At 41.3% G+C, this 23,533-nt stretch overlaps 1 protein-coding gene across 1 annotated transcript in view; it reads left to right on the forward strand.

Moving 5' to 3' along the window:
• Positions 1-1,169: 1,169 nt before the first annotated feature.
• Positions 1,170-23,533, forward strand: part of nr2e1 (nuclear receptor subfamily 2, group E, member 1) — a 32,119-nt gene continuing 9,755 nt past the window's right edge. The window contains exons 1-6 of the mRNA XM_070884546.1: positions 1,170-1,194; positions 6,639-6,784; positions 8,270-8,357; positions 14,203-14,429; positions 21,239-21,385; positions 22,742-22,838. Of these exons, the coding sequence (XP_070740647.1) occupies positions 1,170-1,194; positions 6,639-6,784; positions 8,270-8,357; positions 14,203-14,429; positions 21,239-21,385; positions 22,742-22,838 (730 nt within the window). The remainder of the gene's footprint in view (positions 1,195-6,638; positions 6,785-8,269; positions 8,358-14,202; positions 14,430-21,238; positions 21,386-22,741; positions 22,839-23,533) is intronic.

Raw genomic sequence — 23,533 nt, forward strand, 5'->3', positions numbered from 1 at the left:
ATTGCACAGCGTCCGGTAAAATATTCAGAAGTTAGTGCTTCAGTTTTGTTATTGTATTTGTCAGTATTGTATTTGTCAGTCAGTCTCTAGCTGCAGAACCCCCCTCAATAGTACACGTTAAAATCGCGGGAGGGGAGTACTTTCTGCTAAGGTTGCCCACAGGTAACAACAAGTAAATATAATTTTACACATCGATATGCATTTCTACTCACCGGGTTGTGGTCTATAGCCAAGAACTGTCGCTTTAAATGACATTTTATTGAAATGAAATCATTCTACCAGTTTTATTGCCGAGGACGGTGTAGGGAGCAGTGCATGTGCCTGCTCCTGTTCTCACTCCAGTTTTAAGGACATGACCAGTGAGCCTGATGCAAAAGAGAAGCATTTCACTAAGGAGATTCTTTTCTATTTCGAGCAGGTGACAAAGCAGCGGCTTCCCCCCTCCCACTCCCTTCTCCCACCCCCACCACCTTCTTTTGTTTTTGCAACAAAAAAAGTCTTCTTATAACTTTAAAGCCTCGGGAAAGCTCGGAAATGCCATTGGCATCTTACAAGCTGAAGGGCGCTGACGTAACAGTCTAATAGGGGTGAAAGAAAAAGCAATGAGATGCACCATGGAGACTGGGCAAGCAAGTTTGTACCCGCTCAAACCCCGTGTCTGTGTGAAAGCGCTGGAGTTCTAGCCCTGAGCCAGCAGCACAGTCACTGTACATCACCCGAATGCTCGAAAAAAACAAATCATAATCATTTAGTTCACGTTACCGGAAGCTGCTTGCAACTTGTTCCTTTCTGTACCAGTCAAATCGAAAGTTAGGACTCTATTTTTTTTATCCGCTGACAGCTCTGAGGATCGGAACTTCCAAAGGTTTGATGTATGACGGATGGTCCTTGTGAATCAACCGATCAAACCCTTCCTACTTTACAAGAAAGAGAGCGCGAGCTGGCCACTTATGGACGTCACCAGCTGAAGACTGACTGGTGGGAAAGCGCCTGATATTATTAGAAGTTACCGTTCGGCTTGTTGCGAGCAGAGAACCGTCGGTGATCAGCGGAAAGAGAGTTATCGGATTCACTGTTGGACCAGCTATCGCCTCATGATATAGCCTGATTTATATATAGAGAGAGACATAAACGACATCCCAGCCATTCTCAGATCAAGGACCGCAAGAATGAGCAAGCCCGCCGGATCAACAAGTGGGTGATGTGTATAAATATGGATTTGTTTGGTGATTTCAGCCTCTGGCGAAAGAAACATCTCAATAATATATGTTAAAATTTGCGGGTACGGGAAAGGGTGTGTGTGTGCTAGATTTAATGATGGTGCTTTCTGCTAAGGCTATCCATTAGTCACAAGCAAATATAATCATATTTGGTGCTGTATTTTGCGATTGAAGTGCAGATTGAGAATTTTGTTCTCGCTGGGTCTGAAAGCAAAATTATTCACTTCTCGACCAGTTTTAACTGAGACAATTGAGACCGACAACGCAGGGCGCAGTGAGATGAAATACAGGTCGGCTCAATACCTAAAGGTTTTATTTGGCGGTTGGGGGCGATCGGTTTCAAGTTTAAGGATCCCAGTTTTTGGCCGCTAATATTGTATATCTTTTAACAATTCTATTCGCAGCTAGGCCGTTGCTACAAGCCGACCTGTTTTATACACGGGTACGCGATTAACAGATAGAAGTTCTGATTCCAGTTAGCGAGGCCCAGGATCCGGGTAGTGTTATAGAAGTTTTCTCTCTCTCTCTCTCTCTCTCTTTAAGCTCTGATAACACTTTTTAAAGAGAGTGAGCGTGTTTAGAACCTGTTGGATTTCTTACTTCACAACAGCAAAGTTAAGTTGGGAGACTCGCGGTCTAAAATAAGCCTGGGGGTTCTACCAGTCATCGGTTGTTGTCTTCTGTTACATTACAAACACATGCATCGATGTTTACCGTTCGAGCCTTGTCCAGTATGTTTTCACCATTTCAGAATGATTCAATATTCCCACAGTTTAACGTCTAGATTCTCCAGATGTATATCCAGAGCAATCAATACATAGGTATTTATGCGTATATAGAATATGTCGAGATTTATTATTGAAACCGCACATACTTTATTGAGGATAATACATACACACTTCTCCATTCGCTTGTCATGGTAATGAAGCATTGTTTAGTGGAATTTCTCATTTCTTAAACTAGAATGCAGTGACCTGATTAGGAGATTCTACCATTGTACAATACTGATTCCCTTTATTTAATGCATTTTCCCCTAAATTCAGACTTTACAGGCCATATCAGTCTGTTAATATTGTTGAAGGGAATGAGTAACAATTTCACATTTTCCCTAATCCTAAATATGCTCTCAGTCCGGAATGATTGGAAGTGGGGGTAAAATGTAATCCAAAATTCGCGGTCAACAACAAACCGCAGGCAAAGGCCACTATAAGGAAATGTTTATTAAGCTTAACTCCACTTCGATGAGATTAATCAAAATGCCATATAGAGAAACGCTGAAATAATTCGAGGTATTACTGAGGGGTTTACAATGAATCACATCGAGTATCCCATCGAGTAAAGTATTTTATCCTCTGTACATAATGCACAAAAACTCAAAAAGTTAAAGGTTTAAAGAGCAGACCCGTTGTTAATAATGAGAGATGTGACATTGCAAGCAGATTATAAAAGACACATTCATAAATCAACATCAGCACGGAGATTGAGATGGAAATCAACACATTTACAAAAGTCAATGGTAAATAAGCAAACTGTCCCCCTATACGGTGTATATCTGGGTACGGTGGGTTTGAAAACAGTGGTAACCCAAACAGATTCCAATATATTAAATATAGGGAATGTAAATAAAGAAGAAATAGTTATTCGTGATTAGAAGAGAGAGTTAGATAGATGAATGGATCGCCTTGTATTAGAAACCGATGAAAAACTAACAGATAACGAAACTACCTTATTTTCTCCAATTCCCGTATATAATCCCATTGTTGGAACAATTTTATCTTCAAACACAGCTACTGATATATACTAAGAGAAACATACCACAATAAAACGGCGGTCTAATTGAGGCTTCAGAATGGTTTTTATTTCAACAAATGTAAGTTAGTCTAACAAGATGATTAATTTGAAATGTTAACTTTAGAACTGGACAATACAGCAAGAGACCACACTCTGGCCAAACTGAGGTGTATTCGGAAAAGTTATTGTTGCCGTAGAGTCCATTATTGTGTGATGTAATGTAATTTGTTTTTTATGTGTAGGGATTTTCCACTTCTCACTTTCTATGAATTGATAGAATTCTTTCCACTGGTTTTCCCCCCTTAGCTATGATTTCCTAAGTGCTCCTATCCACATTCACTGAGTTTGTTTTTTTTTGTCTGATGGACTGTGGCGACACAGTGAGCTTTTTCTAACTCTGCCGGTTAGTTTATGTGAAGCACAAACAAGGGCGCTGTATGGGTGGCAATAGGAACCGACTCGTCCCTCCAACAATCACTTTCCTCGAATCAAAGATAACTTCTTTCAACGGCTTATAACGTTGATGGTAATTACAGTAATAGAATATGCCATATACTTTTAAGTAATTATTACACACAATAAGTGTCAAATGACCCCCTACTGACAGAAGTTAAAGGCATGTTTCCTAGTGAATAAAATCCTGTTTCTTTTTAGTTTACACATGTCAAGACTAAAGCAGTCGAGCACCTGATTAGACATTTGCTTTGCTAATAATGTTTCTAGGTGAGTCTGCAAATTTCCATTTTCTTTCAAAATCGCTCTCCTTGTCTGGAATTGATTTAAGTAATATTCCTAACGCCTGCGCATGTGATATTATAGAACTGAGAAGTTCAGAAAGGAAAAGGCTATTGCTATGGAGTGCTGGAAATGATGCGTTATGAGTTGGAATGGAATTGAAAAACTATATTGGTTCCACCAGACGCAATATTACATAGTACTGAAAGAAGGAGATTCATAAATAATTTACATTGCTTGAAGTTTTACGTCGAGCTTTTCTGTAGTGAGAATTCTTAAAAGGCTTTTTAATAGTTTAATTTTAGCACAGATGCATGGTTACTTAAAGTTATTGCTATTCGCAAAAGAGAACCTGAATAGTGAGCAATAACTTAAAATGCTTGGAATTGTTTAAATAAAAAATCCAATATCGAATTTCTATCTGATCTTCATAACATTGTTCGCAGGGTTCCACCCAGCTTTGAGCACAAAATAAGCAAATTCTTTTGCAGATTAATGTTTTTCCCCCTAGAAAGCATTTACATATATCTAAAGATAAGAAAGTATATCAACTTGGTGAAGTTACGAACAAACGAGCAATAACGTTGATAAATTATGGCAACGAATGCATCTAGTATCAATCAGATCTTTTATTTTCAACATTCAAAAGTTAATGTGTGGGCTGGGCTTTTCAATGTAAACTGAAATTGACGCCACACGATTGGACCTTTTCCCTATATATCGATTGCTTTTCCCTGGAAGCATGCTGGCATTTCCGAATTCCCATGCTACCGTTTTTGACGGGTCACTGGTAAATTAATGGGCAGGTGGGAATATGTTCACATAATTACACATTTACCAAATTATTTCATTTCCACTAGACACTGACGTTTATACAGATATCCGACAGAATAACTGTTTAAATATGGCTTGATGTTCTATACCTTTCCTGTCCTGGCTCATTGTGCTACTTTTGAATTCCCATCTTTGGAGAAGGTTTTAATCCCCCACACTATAGTCCTGTTTTTCTTCAGCTCTTGTATAAAGCAGCTGTCGGGACTCATTTAAAAAAAGTCATGACAGCTTGTCCTCATTGGGAGCAGTCAACGAGTTCAATGGGACATCATTAACTCAACACTTTCTCCCCAATGTCCCCGTCTCGCAGTTTGGCCATCCCAGACATTGTTGTAGCTTCTGCTCTCTGTACAGATCCAGTCTCCCAAAGTCTCAACCTTTACATTCCCATGGTCTGCGAACGCAACCTGCGAGAGAAAAGTTCACACAGTCGCACCGTGCTGAGCAACAACCCCGAAAGGTGCTATAAGGACCCAATGCAATGATGCACATCACAAAACTGCAGACAGTTCGACTAATGAGGCTTTTCCAGCATTATAGACGATAGACCGCAATCATTTTTAATATTAACTGACTACTTTGGTAAAGGACCAAATTATTGCTAACTTAAAGATTCTCGGTGCAAAATTCAAGTTACAATGCAAATTTGTTTTTAGCGTCAAGATATATGCATTTTATATCCGTTGTTTTTCCCACGTCCTTTATGTCACCTTTTTCCTACCAGAAAATAATCTGTTATTTTTTTAATGTTTTCTCGGTATGTGGCAGAGCCATATATATTGCCCATCCCTATTTTCCCTGAGAAGCTGCTGGCGAACCTTCTCCGTGAAACTCTACTGTCCTTGTGGCGACGGTGCTCCCACCCATGTAGTTCGACCATTAAAGACCCTTCACCTTCAGCCAAAGTCAGTATATTCGCCTCCACTTTCACTTTTTTTGTCTGCATTTCCCAATCAATACACGATACCCCCGAAGTAACATCTTGACACATTGAAGTGACATGGTTGGCGAATTGTGTCAGTTTTTCAAATGAATGAAAACATGCGAGAGTGTTAAAGCAAACCTTCTAAAATAGGCGCATGCTTCCCATCGACCAGTTTAAAATGTGCTTTTCTTTTTATGTTTTCAAGCTTTTTAGGAGTTAAAGCTGGGAGTCGTTTTTTGACTGTTTAAAAGTGACATAATAGTATAACCTTACTTTTCAGCACTAGCTGCAAGCTTATTTTCAACAACTTGTTTTTAAAGGTCACAAGTTGATGGATAGAACACAAGGAACTGCTGTCAAACTCAATATGAATTTCCAGTCACTGAACGGTTGTTGTTTTTGGTCAGAAAGTAAATCGATTCCATTAAAAAAATGAAAATCATTTCATTTTTCTAGAAGATGATTTAACCCTCGGCCCGCTTCAGATGTTGACATTTACACTCGTGTCTGCACACTGCTTCGAGTTATGCTGGTTTACCCCACTTGCAGCCATGTTTATACAATCTCCTCCAAGTACAATGTCTGAAGGAATCTCATTGCCGCAAATCTCCCGGTTTGATACTAATTAATCCTGATTGATTACTAATGTTACATGCAATGTGGCTGAAAGTACCTCTTTGTTGTTACAGGTCCCGACCTATTGCATATAAAATGATTTCGATGGGTTTAAAATGATAAGATGTCAGGAACCAATGCTTCAGCAGACAAAGTAGACCTGGTGTTATTTATCTCATGTCTTTCTTAGTCCGAGAGGCTTGCTTGTGTATTTCACTTCTTTCCTGCGAAAAGACAAGTTTGTGGCTATTGAAATCCGAATATTATACTGCTATTTTATTACGAAACATCACAAAGTGCTTCGATATTCTATTTAGAGGGCCATCGCCCTCTTGATTTGTAAAAGTTTATTTTCAGATTCCGCGGTTTTGATATTTATTTCCAGTTATTCCCAATGGGACCCTGAAACCCGTGCTAAATGGTGTGACTGATTGTAACTTTGTTTAGAGATACTTGCGAGGCCGATCGGCGAGAACGTTATATTAAAAACTTAAACCGATCAATTTGGCTTTTAAAAGGTCGCATTTTGGATATTCCATGCAAGGTGTGTGGGGACCGCAGTTCTGGTAAACATTATGGAGTTTACGCTTGTGACGGCTGCTCGGGATTTTTCAAGCGCAGTATTCGCCGGAACAGAACCTACGTCTGCAAATCGGGCAACCAGGTACCAACCAACCCCTGCGATCAGACTCCGCGTTGCCCTCCGCACCCTGTGCCCGGGGGGCAGCCAAGCACGGGGAATAATCACTATCTATGTTTTTAAGTGTTTTGTTTCTCTTCAAACACACGCGATGGCACGGAGTCACGCCTTCGAAAGGAGATCACATAACGTCGCTTCAAGAAGTAAAGGGACATATATTCCTACCTATTTGTGTGTTTGTTAGGCTTTATTCATGTTCACCAAGCACCTTGTAGAAAGCGCGCCTGAGCCCAGTTATTACCTGGTTCAGGTGACTGTCGGATCCAGAAACTCTGATTTGGAATGAGTATTAATTCGGATTCTAGCAGCGATAAAACAAATTGTCCTAAATTATTTCAATTACTATTTTTGAAAGATTGTTGAGTTGATCTCCTGTTAAAAGAAGACGGGACGGTGGCTCCACTTACTTTTGGGTACCAAGCGGGGTGGTAGACGCCAACTCCCATCGGTGATCTTCCTTGCTCTATTGCCTGGCCTTTATGTAAATCGTGCGTGAGACTGGCGGGGAGTGTGGGTTCGATCTCCGCCTCCCCCTAAGCAGGAGCAGCGCTGCAAAATTCTCAAAGGTTTGAACAAGTTTGATAGGACTCACTTCCCTTTGAGACTATTGCAGCACTTGACTATGGTCAGACCATAAACCGCATTCATAAGTTATGTGTTTATAATGTGTACCTGTGTATATTTTATATGTATATATATAAGAATCATAGACATTTACGGCACAGAAGGAGGCCATTTGGCCCATCGTGTCTGTGCCAACCGAAAAAGAGCTATCCAGCCCAATCCCACTTTCCAGCTCTTGGTCAGTAGCCCTGTAGGTCATATCCAAATAGTTTTAAAATGTGGTGATGGTTTCTGTCTCTGCCACCCTTTTAGGCAGTGAGTTCTAGACCCTCATCACCCTCTGGGTGAAAGGTTCTCTTCAACTCCCCTCTATGGCTTCGGGTGGGGTGGAGTGTAAAATGTTGCGATACATGGAGTATTGCAGTTGTGGGGAGTGGACTGGTTGGGCCGGATGCTCTTTACCTGTCCGCCATTGTTCATTGTTCATAGCTTTACATCTAACCTTCAGGGCTGCTGACCGAGGGTTGTGCGGCTCTTTGTCGGCCTGGGCGGACACGATGGGCCAAAATGGCCCCCTTCTGCGCTGTGAATTGCTATGTTTCTATGTAATCCTATATATATATCTTACATATGTAACTATTCATGTTTCAAGGGAATTACAGGCAGTTTGCTTCTAGTTGGCCTGTCAGTCATAAATATAATATTTACACTTTCATCTTCCTCAAAATTATTATCTGTAATAGTACTTTGAAATTGTAAAATATCTTTGTAACTAGCGAAGTGTTTGCATCGAAACAATGAATATAAACATGTGATTTAAAATGAAATATGGTTGATCTGTGTGAGGTATATGGTTCATTATTTTATTGTTAATATCTTTTAAAGGGCGGTTGTCCTGTAGACAAGACTCACAGAAATCAATGCAGAGCCTGCCGGCTGAAAAAGTGTCTTGAAGTTAATATGAACAAAGACGGTAAGATTTTTGATGTCAAGTTCCAGTCCCGTCACTCGCCCCACCTGCCTGAGTTTTTTTGAAGTGTGTGTGTGTGTGTGAAATGAAACAGATTAAAAGACAGTCATCCTTTTAAATATAGTACTCCTCGCCAGACATATCTCACATCCAGAAAATGCATTTTTTTAATTTTGTACCAAATCGAAAACACGCCCTTTAGAATCTTATTTCGAACAGAAAAGATCAATTTCCCTTTAGTGCATCAGAGGCACGGCGGTGCCACGGAACACCACACGAAATAACGTGATCCCTCCCCAACTCTGCTATCACTGGCTAACTCTGTCTTCATTTTCTTCCTAGGAGCCCTGCATTGCACACTTTCATTTACAATAACGGAAATTCTATCATTGCTCGATTAGTTTTTAAATAATTGCAATTTCCAACTTTTATCTGAAAACAACAGGTATCTCATAGGAACAGAAAAGTCCTCACAAAAACAGCCCTCAGATTAAACAGATTATCCTGACATTTGTTACATTGCTATTTGTGGGAGTTTGCTGAGCGCAAATTAGCTGCTGATTTTCCCTACATTACAACAGTGATTACACTTCATAAGTACTTCACTGGTTGTGAGGCGCTCTGGGGCGTCCTGAGGTCCTGAAAGGGGCTACAGAAATGCAAGTCATTCCTCTCGTACACGCAGACAGACACGCACACGCAACGCAATCTATACAAAAGCAAAATACTGTGGATGCTGGAATCTGAAATAAAAATAGAAAATGCTGGGATCTCAGCAGCCTTCTGATACAGCCCTCGTGTAATCCAGTACTTATGAATTTAGAATTGCGACATGGCACATCAATTAAGTCTCCTTAAGGTCAAGTTTACATTGATTTTAATGGTTTTCTTTCACAAGTAAGCAATCTTGTTGCGATTCAGGTTGAACGTCATTCCTGTGAGTTTCAATCTGTTAGTTCATCTGGACAAGGTGGAAATCATTTTAAAAATCGGCACACATCATTTCTTCTCAGATTGTTTTGTGTGGAACACCGTAATGTGCTGTTGCACTATTTGAAAAAAAAACATCGTGTTGGAATGGATTATAAATATATAAGAAACTATAAAAAATGTTTCGAACTGCTCTGCCCCCAACCCTCTCTCGATACTTCTAAAGTTAAGAGGGAGAAGCTGAAGTACATTCAGATTCTGTGTTAACGTTAAAAAATTGAAAAGTTAATTTCAATAGGTTAAACTTGGCTTGGGACCAAGCTGGAGCTATACTGCGTCCCTTGCCAAGCACGGACACTTTCTGCTTTCGTTTATATCTCGGCTGTCTTCAGCTCTCTTTCTCTCTCTGTCTCTCTCTCTCTCCCCCACACACATGATGAAGGTACCCTCAATTCCTTTGGTTTTGGTGCCCGATGTCAGACCTAATTCCTAAGTTATACTGTGCCGCCGTTCTCTGCTCGCTGTTCACCTGAAGCTGCTTTGCATGACCATTAAGTGGATAGTATACACCGAGGAAGTATACGATAGAGGTGTGGAATATATTTATGTATCTATTCCATCCACCACCTATTTCGTTTGCTACAAGCACTCCAGATGAAGCCGAAGATGAGTCACATCCAGACCCATGCTTATTGGTTTGGGACTGCTCCCTCAGCTGACGAGTCCACGATTCAACCTCTCAGCTACAAGGATTGAAATTGTTAACTGTATATTTACCGGCTGTTTCTCTTCAAAAAAATATTTACGGGATGTGGACATCGTCGGCCAGCATTTACTGTCCATCCCTAATTGCCCTTGAGAAGGTGAGCCGCCTTGTTGAACCATTGCAGTCCATCGTAGCAGTTTTCTCTCCCAATTTTGGCACAGTCCCCAGATGTTAGTGAGGAGGGCTTTGCAGGGTAGACTGGGTTGGGCGTGCTGTTGTCGTATCCAAAGCCTGTGCCAAGGTCGATGGGTTTTATTCTTATTATTGTTTCTTGTAGCGGTTTGTTACAACTGAGTGATTTGCTAGGCCATTTCAGCGTGCAGTTAAGAGTCAACCACATTGCTGTGGGTCTGGGGTTACCTATCGGCCAGCCCAGGTAAGGACGGCAGATTTCCTCCCCTAAAGGACATTAGTGAACCAGATGGGTTTTTGCGACAGTCTGGTAGTTTGATGGTCACCATTACTGATACTAGCTTTTTATTCTAGATTTATTTAATTATCTGAATTTAAATTCCCCGGCTGCCGTGCTGGGATTTGAACTCACTCTCCGGATTATTAGTCCAGGCCTCTGGATTACTAGTTCAGTAACATAACCACTTTGCTACCATACAGTAATTAACACCAAATGAGCAGTTTCCTAAGATTTACTTGGACGAGTACATGGTGACTCTTGCAAACATCTCAAGTTAAAATAAGGATGGGTGTCATTTAATTGACGTTTCGTTTTTATGATTAAGACAACTGGGTATCCCGTTTGATATATGCTGCAGCAAGCGGATGACATTTACTGCTTAGAATATAAGCACAATGGTGTGGGAGACTCGGCTGTTTTGGTGCTGGAGATGTTTCGAAACGTCTCACCGGCTTCTCGTATCAACGAATGTTCATTCAATTCGACCTTAAAAATAATCTGCGCTTTCATTGCACTCGGTTTAACAGTTAATCGTGGCTGCTTCTTGAATGTTTAGTTAGACGATTATTGTCGGAGTAGAGTTTGTCATTGTAGTTTGTTTTCTTCTAACATCTGCTGCATGGCAGAGGAACCACGAAAGCCCACAACTATTGTGCCCAAATTTAAACTGAGCGATATATCTGAATGGTAACTGCAAGGGGCATATGAATATTTAGCCAAGTACAAGGAACCCCCTATATCCATAAATCGCAAATAACGATTGGATTTCACATCTAGTTTTAAACTTGTGCCTGGCTTTAATGCTGCAACAATTAAGTGTCTAGTTCTGGTCCAATGTATTTTTATTACCTAGTGTTGTTTGTCATACAAAATGAGGAGACAACAAGCCACGAGGTCTTAATGTTCAGTGCGGGAAACAAAAATAAATGGTATAGTGAATAGAACTAAGTGGCAGCTCATTCAATAAATCCAGCACAAACCTGATGGGCTGAATAGTCTCCTTCCATGCTGCAAAATCTAGGATTCTGTGGTGAAATATCACGTTGTTTCTGCCATGGTAACATTCCCTTTTAATTTCACCTAATCACTAAGGACGTACAGCCTGCAGATAGCAAAGGTTACATTAAAAAGGGAGAATCACCTCCCTTCAATACTTTCTTTAAAAAAAAAATCAGATTTGATTCGTGCAATTTGTGCCAGACTTGAATTGGGAGTTGAGTTTATGTACACTCATTAACCAAGGATATTTCCTTGACCTTGGCACAGCCCTGAAAACTGGGAGGTTTGCTCTAATGATAAGAGGGTGTCTTCATAAACTCACGTCCATTTTCAACTTTTTTGGTTTATTCCAACTTCATTTTTCACAAAACCACCAAGACCAGGTTTAGACTAAAGAACTTAAGCTTTGATCGTTTTCCTCATAGCTCATTCCCTTTACAGTTGGGATCATTCTTATGGGTGTTTTTTGCATCCTTTCCAAAGCATGTATGCACATTTCAAAGTGCGCTGAGCAAAACTATACACAGTACACCAAAGGTCGTGTGATCAGTGCATTATAGTCCTTATATACGTACAATGCCAACATTGTACATGTTTCTTCACAGTAGCTTAATATTAAAAGTGATGAGTTTACTGTTACTCCCAGACCCATTTAAAAATCTCAGTCTAATAATTCTACTTCCTTCACTGTATACTTTTTCACCGTATTTTACCATTCTCCTTTTTGGTGCCCAAATTAGCAATTGATCTAAGTTTTACTATAAATCATCAACTGCATCCCACATCCCTACAGCCCCCACTATTTTATCAAATTCATAATTAGTTTCTGCATCCAGACATTTATGCAGATAAGAATCAACAAGGCTCAAAGCACTGACCCAATTGACACTCCAATCAGCATCTCTCCCCCAGTCCAAGACTATGGCAGTCACAAGAAGTCCCTGTTTCCTATTTATTATCCAATGTTTCATCTAGTGCCATTTTTCTACTCTGGAATCCCTTGCTTTTAGTTTTATTTGAAGCTTTTCAGCTAGAACTTGGTCAAAGGCATTCTGAAAATCCAAGTGAACATAAGAACATAAGAAATAGGAGCAGAAATAGGCCATTCAACTCCTCGAGCCTGCTCTGTCATTCAATAAGATCATGGCTGAACCTTTACATCAACTCTGCTTTCCCGCCCTATCTTCAAATCTCTTTATTACCTTAGTGCCCAAAAATCTATCGATCTCAGCCTTGAATCATCTGAGCATCCACAGCCCTCTGGGGTAGAAAATTCCAAAGATTCACAACCCTCCGAGTGAAGGAATTTCTCCTTATCTCAGTCTCAAATGGCTGACCCCTTATCTTAAGACTTTGTCCACTAATTCTAGATGCTCCAGCCAGGGAAAACAGCCTCTCACCATCTACTTTCTCAAGCCCTCTAAGAATTTTATACATTTTATGAGTTCACATCTCATTCTTCTAAACTCAAGAGAATATAGGCCCCTTCTACTCAATCTCACCTCATAGGAATGCATATGATATGTTAACCTTTATTGCAAGGGTATAGCGATTTACTTTAAAGAAAGAACTTTCATTTACATAGTGCCTTTCAAAACATTGGTCATCCCAAAGTGCTTTAAAGCCAATTAAGTACTTTTGAAATGTAGTCACTGTTGTAATGTAGGAAACATGGCAGCTAATTTGCAACCTGCAAGGTCCCATAAACAGCAATGTGATAATGACCGGATAATTGTTTTAATTATGTTGGTTGAGGGATAATTATTGGTCAGAACTCAGGGGAGAACTCATCTTCTTGTCATTTATCTCATTGCTGTTTTTGAGAGCTTGCTGTGGGCAAATTGGCTGGTCCACTTCCTACATTACAACAGTGACTGCACTTCAAAAAGTACTTCATTGGCTGTGAAGCACTTTGAGACAAGCTGGGGTCATGAAAGGCAATATAGAAATGGAAGTTCTATCTCTCTGAACTCCCCTGATCTTTACAAATAGTTCTATCAGATATTTTATGTCCAATGGAGAGGGTTTATGGTAGACAAGGCCTCAGTTTAACATTTCATCTGAAAAATAGCACTTCGGACACTGCAATAGGCTCTTAGTACTGCATCAGGCTAGATTTTGTGCCCAAGTCTTTGGAGTGGGACTTGAACCCATAACCTTCTGACTCATAGATGAGAGCACTACCATGGCGTCAAGGCAGACACATTTGTAAAACCCTCAATGAAATGGAAAAGATTTGACTTGTCGCTTCTTAAACCTTTTAAATAGATGGTGACATTCTTTTTATAATTCCTATCTAGCACAAGCATGATGGGCTAACTGGCCTCCTTCAGTGCTTATATTTCTATGATTAGGTATCCTTCTATACTAATCTTTAGAATGCTTTCTATTATCCTACCCTTTACTTATCTTGGGCTAATGGTACTGTAATTGCCTAGACCAGATATGTCCTTATTTTAAATATAGGTATTACCATAGTTTCCTTCTAGTCCTGTGGAACTTCTCCTGTACCTAATGATTCATTCATGATGGCAGCTAGTGCCCCACAAATTTCTCTCCTCTTCTTCAGCAACCTAGGATATACGTTATCTGACCAAGAGGATCTGTTATTCTTAAATTCCCTTAAACTATGTGTAGCAAACTATTCGGAGGGTGAAAAATCAGATCGCTAAATAAAAGTACACCTGATTTACTTTATTTTGCATCCTCCCATGCCTTGTTGTTATGTGTTTTCCTCATAGCTGTGCAACATGAAAGGGGTCCAAGGACATCGACGATAAGGAAGCAGGTAGCCCTGTATTTCCGGGGCCACAAAGAAGTAAATGGAGGTGTCACCCCTTATCCAGCAGCCGCTTTACCTGGACCAGCTTTTTTCACTGCTGTCACCCAATTAGAAACGCACAACATCGATCTGACTGCTGGGTCTGATCGTCAGGCTTTGGTGGGTTTACCACAGCCAACTCCAAAGGTAAATGATCACTTCCACCTTCAGACACCAAATGGCTGCAAAGAAAATCAGTGAACAAGTGAGGGAATTGATGTAATTAGTCATTTCTGCACGTTTGAGTCACTACGACCAGATTCCTGAGACAAGAAGTGTCGGTAGTGCCCATACAGAATAGTTCTCCAGCTATTTGGGCAAAAAATATTGGTGCCAGTCAAAAGGGACTCCAGTTTTAACTTAAATATTAATAGCTGCAGAACTCAAAATATTTGTTCAACCCAAGTTACAGCTTGCATTCTGATCAGATCTTTTCAATGAGATTATGATGTAATTAGCAACACACATGATATCCACACACATATATATATAAATATACAGAGACATACACAATACCCACACACAAATCTAGTACACAGATATGTAAACACACACATGTACGTGCAATGCATACGCACACACAGAAATACGCACGCACATGCTTTACTGTAAGAAAGACTTGGATTTATATAGCACCTTTATGGCCACCAGATTCCTCAAACCACTTTATAGCCAATTAAGTACTTTTGGAGTGTAGTCACTGTTGTAATGTCGGAAACGCGGCAGCCAATTTGCACACAAGCAAGCTCCCACAAATAGCAATGTGATAATGACCAGATAATCTGTTTTTGTTATGTTGATTGAGGGATAAATATTGGTCAGAGCACCAGGGATAACTCCCCTGCTCTTCTTCAAAATAGTCTCAGAGGATCTTTTATGTCCACTTGAGAGAGCAGACAGTACCTCAGTTTAACGTCCCATCCAAAAGGCAGCACTCCCTCAGCATTGCCAGTCTGGATTTTTTTAAATGTGTTCAAGTGGGACCTGAACCCACAACCTTCGGACGCAGAGGCACATGTGCTACCAACTGAGCCACAGCTGACACACACAAACTGAACTGGCCATTCGTTAGACTTGTCCTTGCCCATTTAATTTCCATGAGCTTTTGCACAACAAATTGTGTTAGTGGGAGAGTGATACAGCGTGGTGCCCTGTGCAGAGCTCTTGGGACCTGTGTGAACAGGAAAGCACCTGTGTGTCTCCTTAACCAATCAGATTGAAGAATTTTTAATGCGCTGTGCAGACTCTAAACCAGGAAGTGTCAGTTTGAATATTGAATTCAATGTCAAATCAGATACAATGAGCAAAATAAAGAGAGGGAAAGAAATATTGGATTAAGAGAGAAAATAGAGAAAGTTTTTAAATCTCCAACAATTAAATGCTGAAGGAATGAGACTCCACACTTTTAAAAGTTAATTTTCAATGACAAATGATTATTTAGTAGTAATTAAGACCTACCACACCATTAAAAAGACTGAAATGGACAAGCCCAAACAAATGTTCCCTCTAATTTTATTTCCTGCACGGGCCCTTTAAATTTGCTGCATGGTATCTCTTCTTGCAACAACGCTGGTGAGCAGCCTGCGCAGGACCTTGAAATTGCTGGCCACACGCCTTAGGGGGAACATTACCCATAACTACCTGTGGCCAGTTTAGTTAGTACTGGAAGTTCACGCCATTCAATACATTTGAATGGGCATCATTATAGGCAATCCCTTGAAATTGAGGAAGACTTGCTTCCACTCTAAAAGTGAGTTCTCAGGTGATTGTACAGTCCAATATGGGAATTAAAGTCTCTGTCACAGGTGGGACAGACAGTGGTTGAAGTAAAGGGTGGGTGGGGAGTCTGGTTTGCCACATGCTCCTTCTGCTGTCTGTGCTTGGTTTCTGCATACTCTCGGCAATGAGACTCGAGGTGCTCAGCGCCCTCCCTTTGCTCTTCCTCCACTTAGGGTGGTCTTAGGCCAGGGATTCCGAGGTGCTAGTGGGGATGTTGCACTTAATCAAGGAGGCTTTGAGGGTGTCCTTGAAATGTTTCCTCTGCCCACCTGGGGTTTGCTTGCCGTGTAGTAGTTCCGAGTAGAATGCTTGCTTTGGGAGTCTCGTGTTGGGCATACGGACAATGTGGCCTGCCCAATGGAGCTAGTCGAGTGTGGTCAGTGCTTCAATATTGGCCTGATCAAGAACACTGACGTTGGTGCATCTATCTTCCCAGTGGATTTGCAAGATCTTGCGGAGGCAGCGTTGGTGGTATTTCTCCAGTGCTTTGAGGTGTCTACTGTATATGGTCCATGTCTCTGAGCCATATAGGAGGGCGGGTATCACTACAGCCCTGTAGACCATAAGCTTGGTGCCAGATTTGAGGTCATGGTCTTCAAACACTCTCTTCCTTTTGAATGGGCAGCCAGACAGCAAGATGCCGTTTTCATGCAGTTAGTATCTCGGACAACAACTTCCGGATTTTCACGTTTAACTATGCGTCTGCACTCACCTGAAGTTGCTGTCCAATTTGCGCATCTATAACAGCGAGCGCTGTAATCCTCACTGTTATTTTTACAGTACATTTTGGCCCATAATCGCACACACACATCACAAGCACACATATAGTCGCACACACATATATTGTCACATACATATATATAATCACACACACACACACATATTTATATATATATATATAGTCACACGTAGATATATAGTCACACACCACACACATACAGTCACACACACAGATCATTTGACATAATTATATTTGTGGGCATTTTCTGTAATACAAGAAGGACGATGGCAATAGTTTATACCAGCAAATGTCTATTGTTGCTTGCTATACCCCGAGGGTGAACCCACGCTAACCCCATGTGAAAAGATTATCAGTTGACTAATCCGTCATCGGAATATGGAAGCGCGGCAGTTTTCTTTTCCCTTTGTGGCGTTGTGTTGCAAACCAGCTCCCATTGATTCGAGCACAATATATCTGACTACAGTAAAATGCTGATTGACTCCAGTGCAACACGATCCCATCAGCTGAAAACAATCCCAGTTAGCGGGGCCAAAAACTAGCCACCACCTTTAACTCCAACAATCTAATGAGGACAATGATATCAAAACTCCGTTCTCATTTGTAGTTTAAAAAGAAGGCGAAGCATTTTGCCTTATATAAATATATAATTGTTATCTTATTTTTGAAGAATCAGGTCGCGTTCTGCAAGCACAGGCATGTTGCTTGCTTGCAAAGACCCATTACGGTACTGGTATCAATTTACTTCAAACAGTTTTTAGTACAGCTATTGCACATTGTCTGACGACAAGCCATTAATTTCGCTCTTCTTGCCTGTGTCAAGATTTGGGAGAAATGACCACATGGTCTCAACCCCGATGAGGAGTGGGCTGATACTCTGTTTCCGTTCTGCGAACGCACCTCCCTCAGCAAATTCACCACAACCCTACAAACCAAAATTCCCTTTCAAAGCTCAAAAGCGCTCTGTACGTCAGTGGCTTCCTGCAGCTTCAGGGAATCCACAGATTGCTGAGCAATCCAGCAGCGTTCATCGAGAATAGAATTTGACTAAAGATGGGCATGCGGTGTGTGCTATGAATTGGTTTGGAGAGGGCTCGGTTAACTGCTGTTGCAGTAGTTCTTGTGTGTTTTAGAATTATCTTTTTAAAACTTCGTTCCTGGTTTTGGGCGTCGCAAGGCCAGCATTTATTGCCCATCCATAATTGCCCTTGAGAAGGTGGTGGTGAGTCCGCTGCAGTCTGTGTGGTGAAGGAACTGCCACGGTGCTGTTAGGGAGGGAGTATAGTGTTCCCATGCCCCTGCTGCCCTTGTCCTTCTAGGTGGTAGAGGTTGCGGGTTTGGGAGGTGCTACCAAAGAAGCCTTGGCGAGTTGCTGCAGTGCATCTTATACATGGTACACACTGCAGCCACAGTGCTCCGGTGGTGGAGGGAGTGAATGTTTAAGGTGGTGGATAAGGTGTCAATTAAGCTGGCTGCTTTGTCCTGGATGGTGTTGAGCTTGTTGAGTGATGTTGGAGCTGCACTCATCCAGGCAAATAGATCACACTCCTGACTTGTGCCTTGTAAATGGTGGAAAGGCTTTGGGTAGCCAGGAGATGAGACATTTGTTGCAGAATACCCAGCCTCTGGCCTGCTCTCATTGCCACGTTATTTATGCGGCTGGTCTAGTTAAGTTTTCGGTCAATGGTGACCCCCCAGGATGTTAATGGTGGGGGTCACCATCTATTTCATATCTTGCAAATTGTTACTTGACTAAACATATAAGGCACTTGGGTGAACGTGGTCTTTAGCGGTACTGCAAAACGGACGATAGCGAATCGGTTGGCAGTTTTACACTGGGCTAGATTTTCATTTGATTGAAGTTAATGGGCTATTGCCTGTCTTACGCTGCCAATGAAGACCAAATTCACCCTCTAAATTAGTTTCAAGCTGCCCTCTTGACAATCTTACTCCACTGCAACACCAACTTGCAATAGGACTCATATGACAAATGTAAGGTTCATTATACAGTAGAGAACCAAGCTGAATATAGAAAGTACAGAGGAAAATTAAAAAAGGGGAATAAGAGGGGCAAAGTGAGAGTATTAAAATAGATTAGAAGCTAGCGTAAAAGAGAACCCAAAAGTTTTTTAAAAGCATATAAATAGTAAAAAGGTAGACAAAGGAAGGGTGAGGCTGATTAGGGACACAAATGAGATCTTCTTGTGGAGGCAGAGAGCATGGCTGAGGTACAAAATGAGTACATTGCATCTTAGAATCAGAGAGGAGCCAGTTTCGACATTGGATGGGTTAAAAATAGATAAAGAGGAAGTAGCAAATCAGTTCACAGTCCTCAAAGTAGAAAAGTCACCCGGTCTGGAGTGGATGCATCCTAGGGTGGAAATTGCAGAGGCTCTGGCCACAATCCTCCTTCGATATGGGGGATGGTACCAGAGGACTGGAGGATTCAAAATTTTACACCCATGTTCAAAAAAGGGAAGAGAGATAAACAGGGCAACTACAGGTCAGTCAGCCTAATGTCAGTGGTAGGGAAACTTATAATAATCCAAGACAAAATGAATTGTCATTTGGAAAAGAATGGACTAATAAATGATAGTCAGCACAGATTTGTTAAAGGCAAATCATGTTTCATTAACTTGATCAAGTTCTTTGATGATGTAACAGAGAGGGTTGATGCGGGTAATTCAATTCATGTTGTGTATATGGACTTTCAAAAGTTGTTTGATTAAGTACTACATAATAGACTTGTTAGCAAAATTAAAGGGCACGGGATTAAAGGGACAGTGGCAGCATGGATACATAGGAAATTGGCTAAGGGATACAAAGCAGAGAGTAGTGGCAAACAATTGTTTTTCAGACTGGAGGGAAATATACTGGGGCGTTTCCAGGTGTCAGTGTACTTTTTGCTATATATTACTGACCTGGACTTGGGTATAGAGGGCAGAATTTCAAAGTGTTAAAAGATCCTTGATACGAAACTCAGAATGTAGTGAACAATAAGGAAGATAGTAACAGATTTCAGGAGAACATAGACAGACTGGTAAAATGGGCAGACACATGGCGGGTGACAATTAATGCAGAGAAGTGACACATTTTAGTAGGAAGAATGACTAGAGGCAATATGAACTAAATGGTACAATTTAAAAGGGGGTGCTAGAACAGAGAGGCCTGGGTTGCATGTACACAAATCTTTGAAGGTGGTAGGGCAGGTTGAGAAAGTTGTTTAAAAAAGCATATGGGATCGATCCTTGGCTCGATCGATTAATAGACGTATAGAATACAAAAGCAAGGAAGTTAAGTTAAACCATTATAAAGCATTGGTTAGGCCTCAACTGGAGTATTGTGTCCAATTCTGGGCACCACATTGCAGGGAGACCTTGGAGAGGGGACAGAAGAGATTTACCAGGATGGTACCAGGGATAAGGGACTTAATTTATGTCGAGAGACTGGAGAAGCTGGGGTTATTCTTTCGAGATGCTCAAAATCATGAATGGTTTTGATAGAGTAAATAAGAAGAAATTGTTTCCAGTGGTAGAAGGATCAGTGAGCAGAGGACACAGATTTAAGGTGATTGGCAAAGAACCAGAGGCGACTTGAGGAAAAAAATTTTTACATAGCAAGTTATGATCATCTGGAATGCCTTGTCTGTAGGGGTGATGGGAACAGATTCAATAGTAACATTCAAAAGAAAATTAGATAAATACTTGAAGGGAAAAATAATTACAGGGCTACAGAGCAAGGGACGGGGATTGATTAGATAGCTCGTCTAAAGAGCCAACACAGGCACGATGGGCCGAATGGCTGTATCATTCCATGATCCTATGATTGATATAACACCTTTAACGTAATCAAACGTCCTAAGGTGCTCAGACAAAAATTCCCACTGAGCCAAAAAAAGGAGACATTAGGACATGTGACCAAAAGTTTGGACAATGAGTTGGTTGAGGGTCTTAAAGGAGGAGAGAGAGGTGGAGAGATTCAGGGAGGGAATTCCAGAGTTTAGGGCCTAGACAGCTGAAGGCACACCGCCAATGATGGGGTGAAGGAAGCGGGGGATGCACAAGAGGTCAGAATTGGAGGAACACAAAGTTCTCAGGGGGTTGTAGGGCTGGAGGATATTACGGAGATAGGGAGGGGCGAGGCCATGTAAGGAATTGAACAGGAGAATGAGATTCTTAAAATCGAGGAGCTCTGGACGGGGAACCAATGTAGACCAGCAAGCACAGGAGTGATGGGTGAACGGGACTTTCTGTGAATTAGAATACGGGCAGCTTTAATATAATATCTAATTCATAAATAAAGACTTCAGTAGGTAAGTGGCGCAAAATCAGTTTATATTGGTACAATCCTTTCAATGAATACCTTGCACCAGAAATATGCTGCACTGCTCTGCCAATTCCCTTCTGAACAGTAGATGACACTGTGACCTTTTTCGCAGTACCCTCACGAGGTCAACGGCGCACCCATGTACCTCTACGAAGTGGCGACTGAATCGGTCTGTGAATCTGCCGCGAGGCTTCTCTTCATGAGCATCAAATGGGCCAAGAGTGTGCCCGCGTTTTCCACACTCCCATTCCAGGATCAGGTTAGTGAAGTCAATTATCGTCCAATCACACTTCCCTCTTCCAAACGCAAACATCAGACTAGCTTGAAGAAGCCATAACCGATTACACCGCAGAACTGCTCCACGTGAAGATAGATACATGCAGCTGTGACAATGAACGGTGGAGGGCAGCTGAGCAAGTTACTATTCAAATGAAAATCTAAATGAAGATGCTTTCATATATTCACGAAGCAGGTTACTCTTACGGGAGGAGGACATCTGTGTCTTTTCTTCAGTAAATATACAACTACAAAGGAACCAGTCTGGGAGTCATAGAGTTCAAGTACACTGAATAATAGAAAGGAACTGCAACTTTTAATATCGACATAATTTTCATCGAGGTTGAGATGAGAAGCCTGATATATAGTCCCCTGTCACCAAGGGAAGGGCGAAAATGAACAGTTCATAGAAAAAGATTCCAATTATTTTAATTTCCGGCATTTATTGAAGAAGTACATTCCAATTGAAATAAAATATATTTGTAAACGAACACAGGATTCCTTGTATTGGTTTCCCCTGACTATATATATATATATATAGTTGTGTCTGAGACCGATGCCGATAAGCTACCTGCTCCCAGATCTTTGCGAATGTTGTTCCCTTCGATTTTCCCTGCACCGCTAAGGATGTATCTAGCCCGTGTCCAGTGCTTCCCCCACAGCAGTGGGTTGGGCTCAGTAGATCACAGAGAGGGCTTGTTCCTGTATACCACCACCCCGCCGCCACATTTTACCACACCCACCATGCAATTCCCATGTGGAAACGGGAAGGGATGGACCTGCGAAAGTTAAGTGCTACAAAACCCCCTCAACAATGACTTCTGCACACTAATTTCAGCTTAACGCTGATTATCGGAGAATAGACTTTAAGATAATCATATTTTGCTAACAAGTATTTTAGTAATCCTTTATTTAGGATTAAGACTGCATATTAAGTGGTTTACTTGTTTAAAAAAGAGAGGCGGGAGAAGCCAGCACAGGGGTTCTGGGGCACTAGTGTTGAATTACACGTAGCTCCCCGAGACATGCCGGAGAAAGCAGCAGGAGGCCAGAGCGGATTGGATGTGAACCGGTGAGAGATGATGGAAAGACCGAGAAAAAACGGAGATATCCGGTGAGCCGGCTGGAGAAACAGGCAGCTGTTCACTACACAGGGAACGGAGATTTGGGTGGAGGTGGGAATCAGATACCCGTTTATAAAACAGGATTCACTTCAGAGAGAACCGTTTAAAATCACTTTCCAGTTTGCGCGTTTAACTCAGTATTCCAACAAGCAGCAACATTGAACCGGGAATTACCGAAAATAATCCAGACCTTCATGGTTTTTGTTTCACTCTAGCTAATTCTTTTGGAAGACGCCTGGAGGGAACTCTTTGTTTTGGGTATAGCGCAGTGGGCCATTCCAATCGATTCCAGTACTTTGCTAGCTGTATCTGGTGAGTTGCTGCACGTTTTTTTTAATAAGATAATAATTAAGATTCAGAGATGGCATCTATCTATCATTCTAGTTAAATGGCATTTAAGTTCGTGAAATCGTCCGATATCCCAATACATTTGTTTCAAACTAATTTAAAATTCTACAAGTTAAAAGGAGGTATAGTACATCAAAGGAATCTTCTATTGCACAATTTGACACTCGGTTCGAGTTTGTGTAGACATTCCCCGTGCAGGGAGATTCCTTGGATGCTCATTCGTCCCAGTTTTTAAATCAACTGTTACGGACTTTAGACTTTTTCCAATGAGAACGATATAAGCAACCTGGCTAAATGAATTTCTAGATGGGCGTCCCGATCTATACGCTTTGACCATATAGTTTCTGTGTGACTGTGAAACCCGTCGCACACTGTATAATGGGATGGACTGTCAGCATGATCCCAAACTGTGCTTCAGTTCCTATCAGAAAACAAGTCCCAGCCGCCCGATGACCGATCCGAGCCTTATCTGCTGGGTATAAGTCGCTGTCTCGAATAGTGGGGTGACAGTTCTGAGTTTTAGACAACTCTCCGTCAACAGCGCAAGAAATACATTAATTGCACAGGTGTATATATTTTTTCGCAATGTCTCCACCCTTTCGGTTACATATGGTGTAAAGATGCACCCAGGCACACCGACCTGATGACGGCAGATATCA

The sequence above is a fragment of the Pristiophorus japonicus genome, chromosome 7 (genome assembly GCF_044704955.1).
Source record: "Pristiophorus japonicus isolate sPriJap1 chromosome 7, sPriJap1.hap1, whole genome shotgun sequence".
In the NCBI taxonomy this organism is placed as follows: Eukaryota; Metazoa; Chordata; class Chondrichthyes; family Pristiophoridae; genus Pristiophorus; species Pristiophorus japonicus.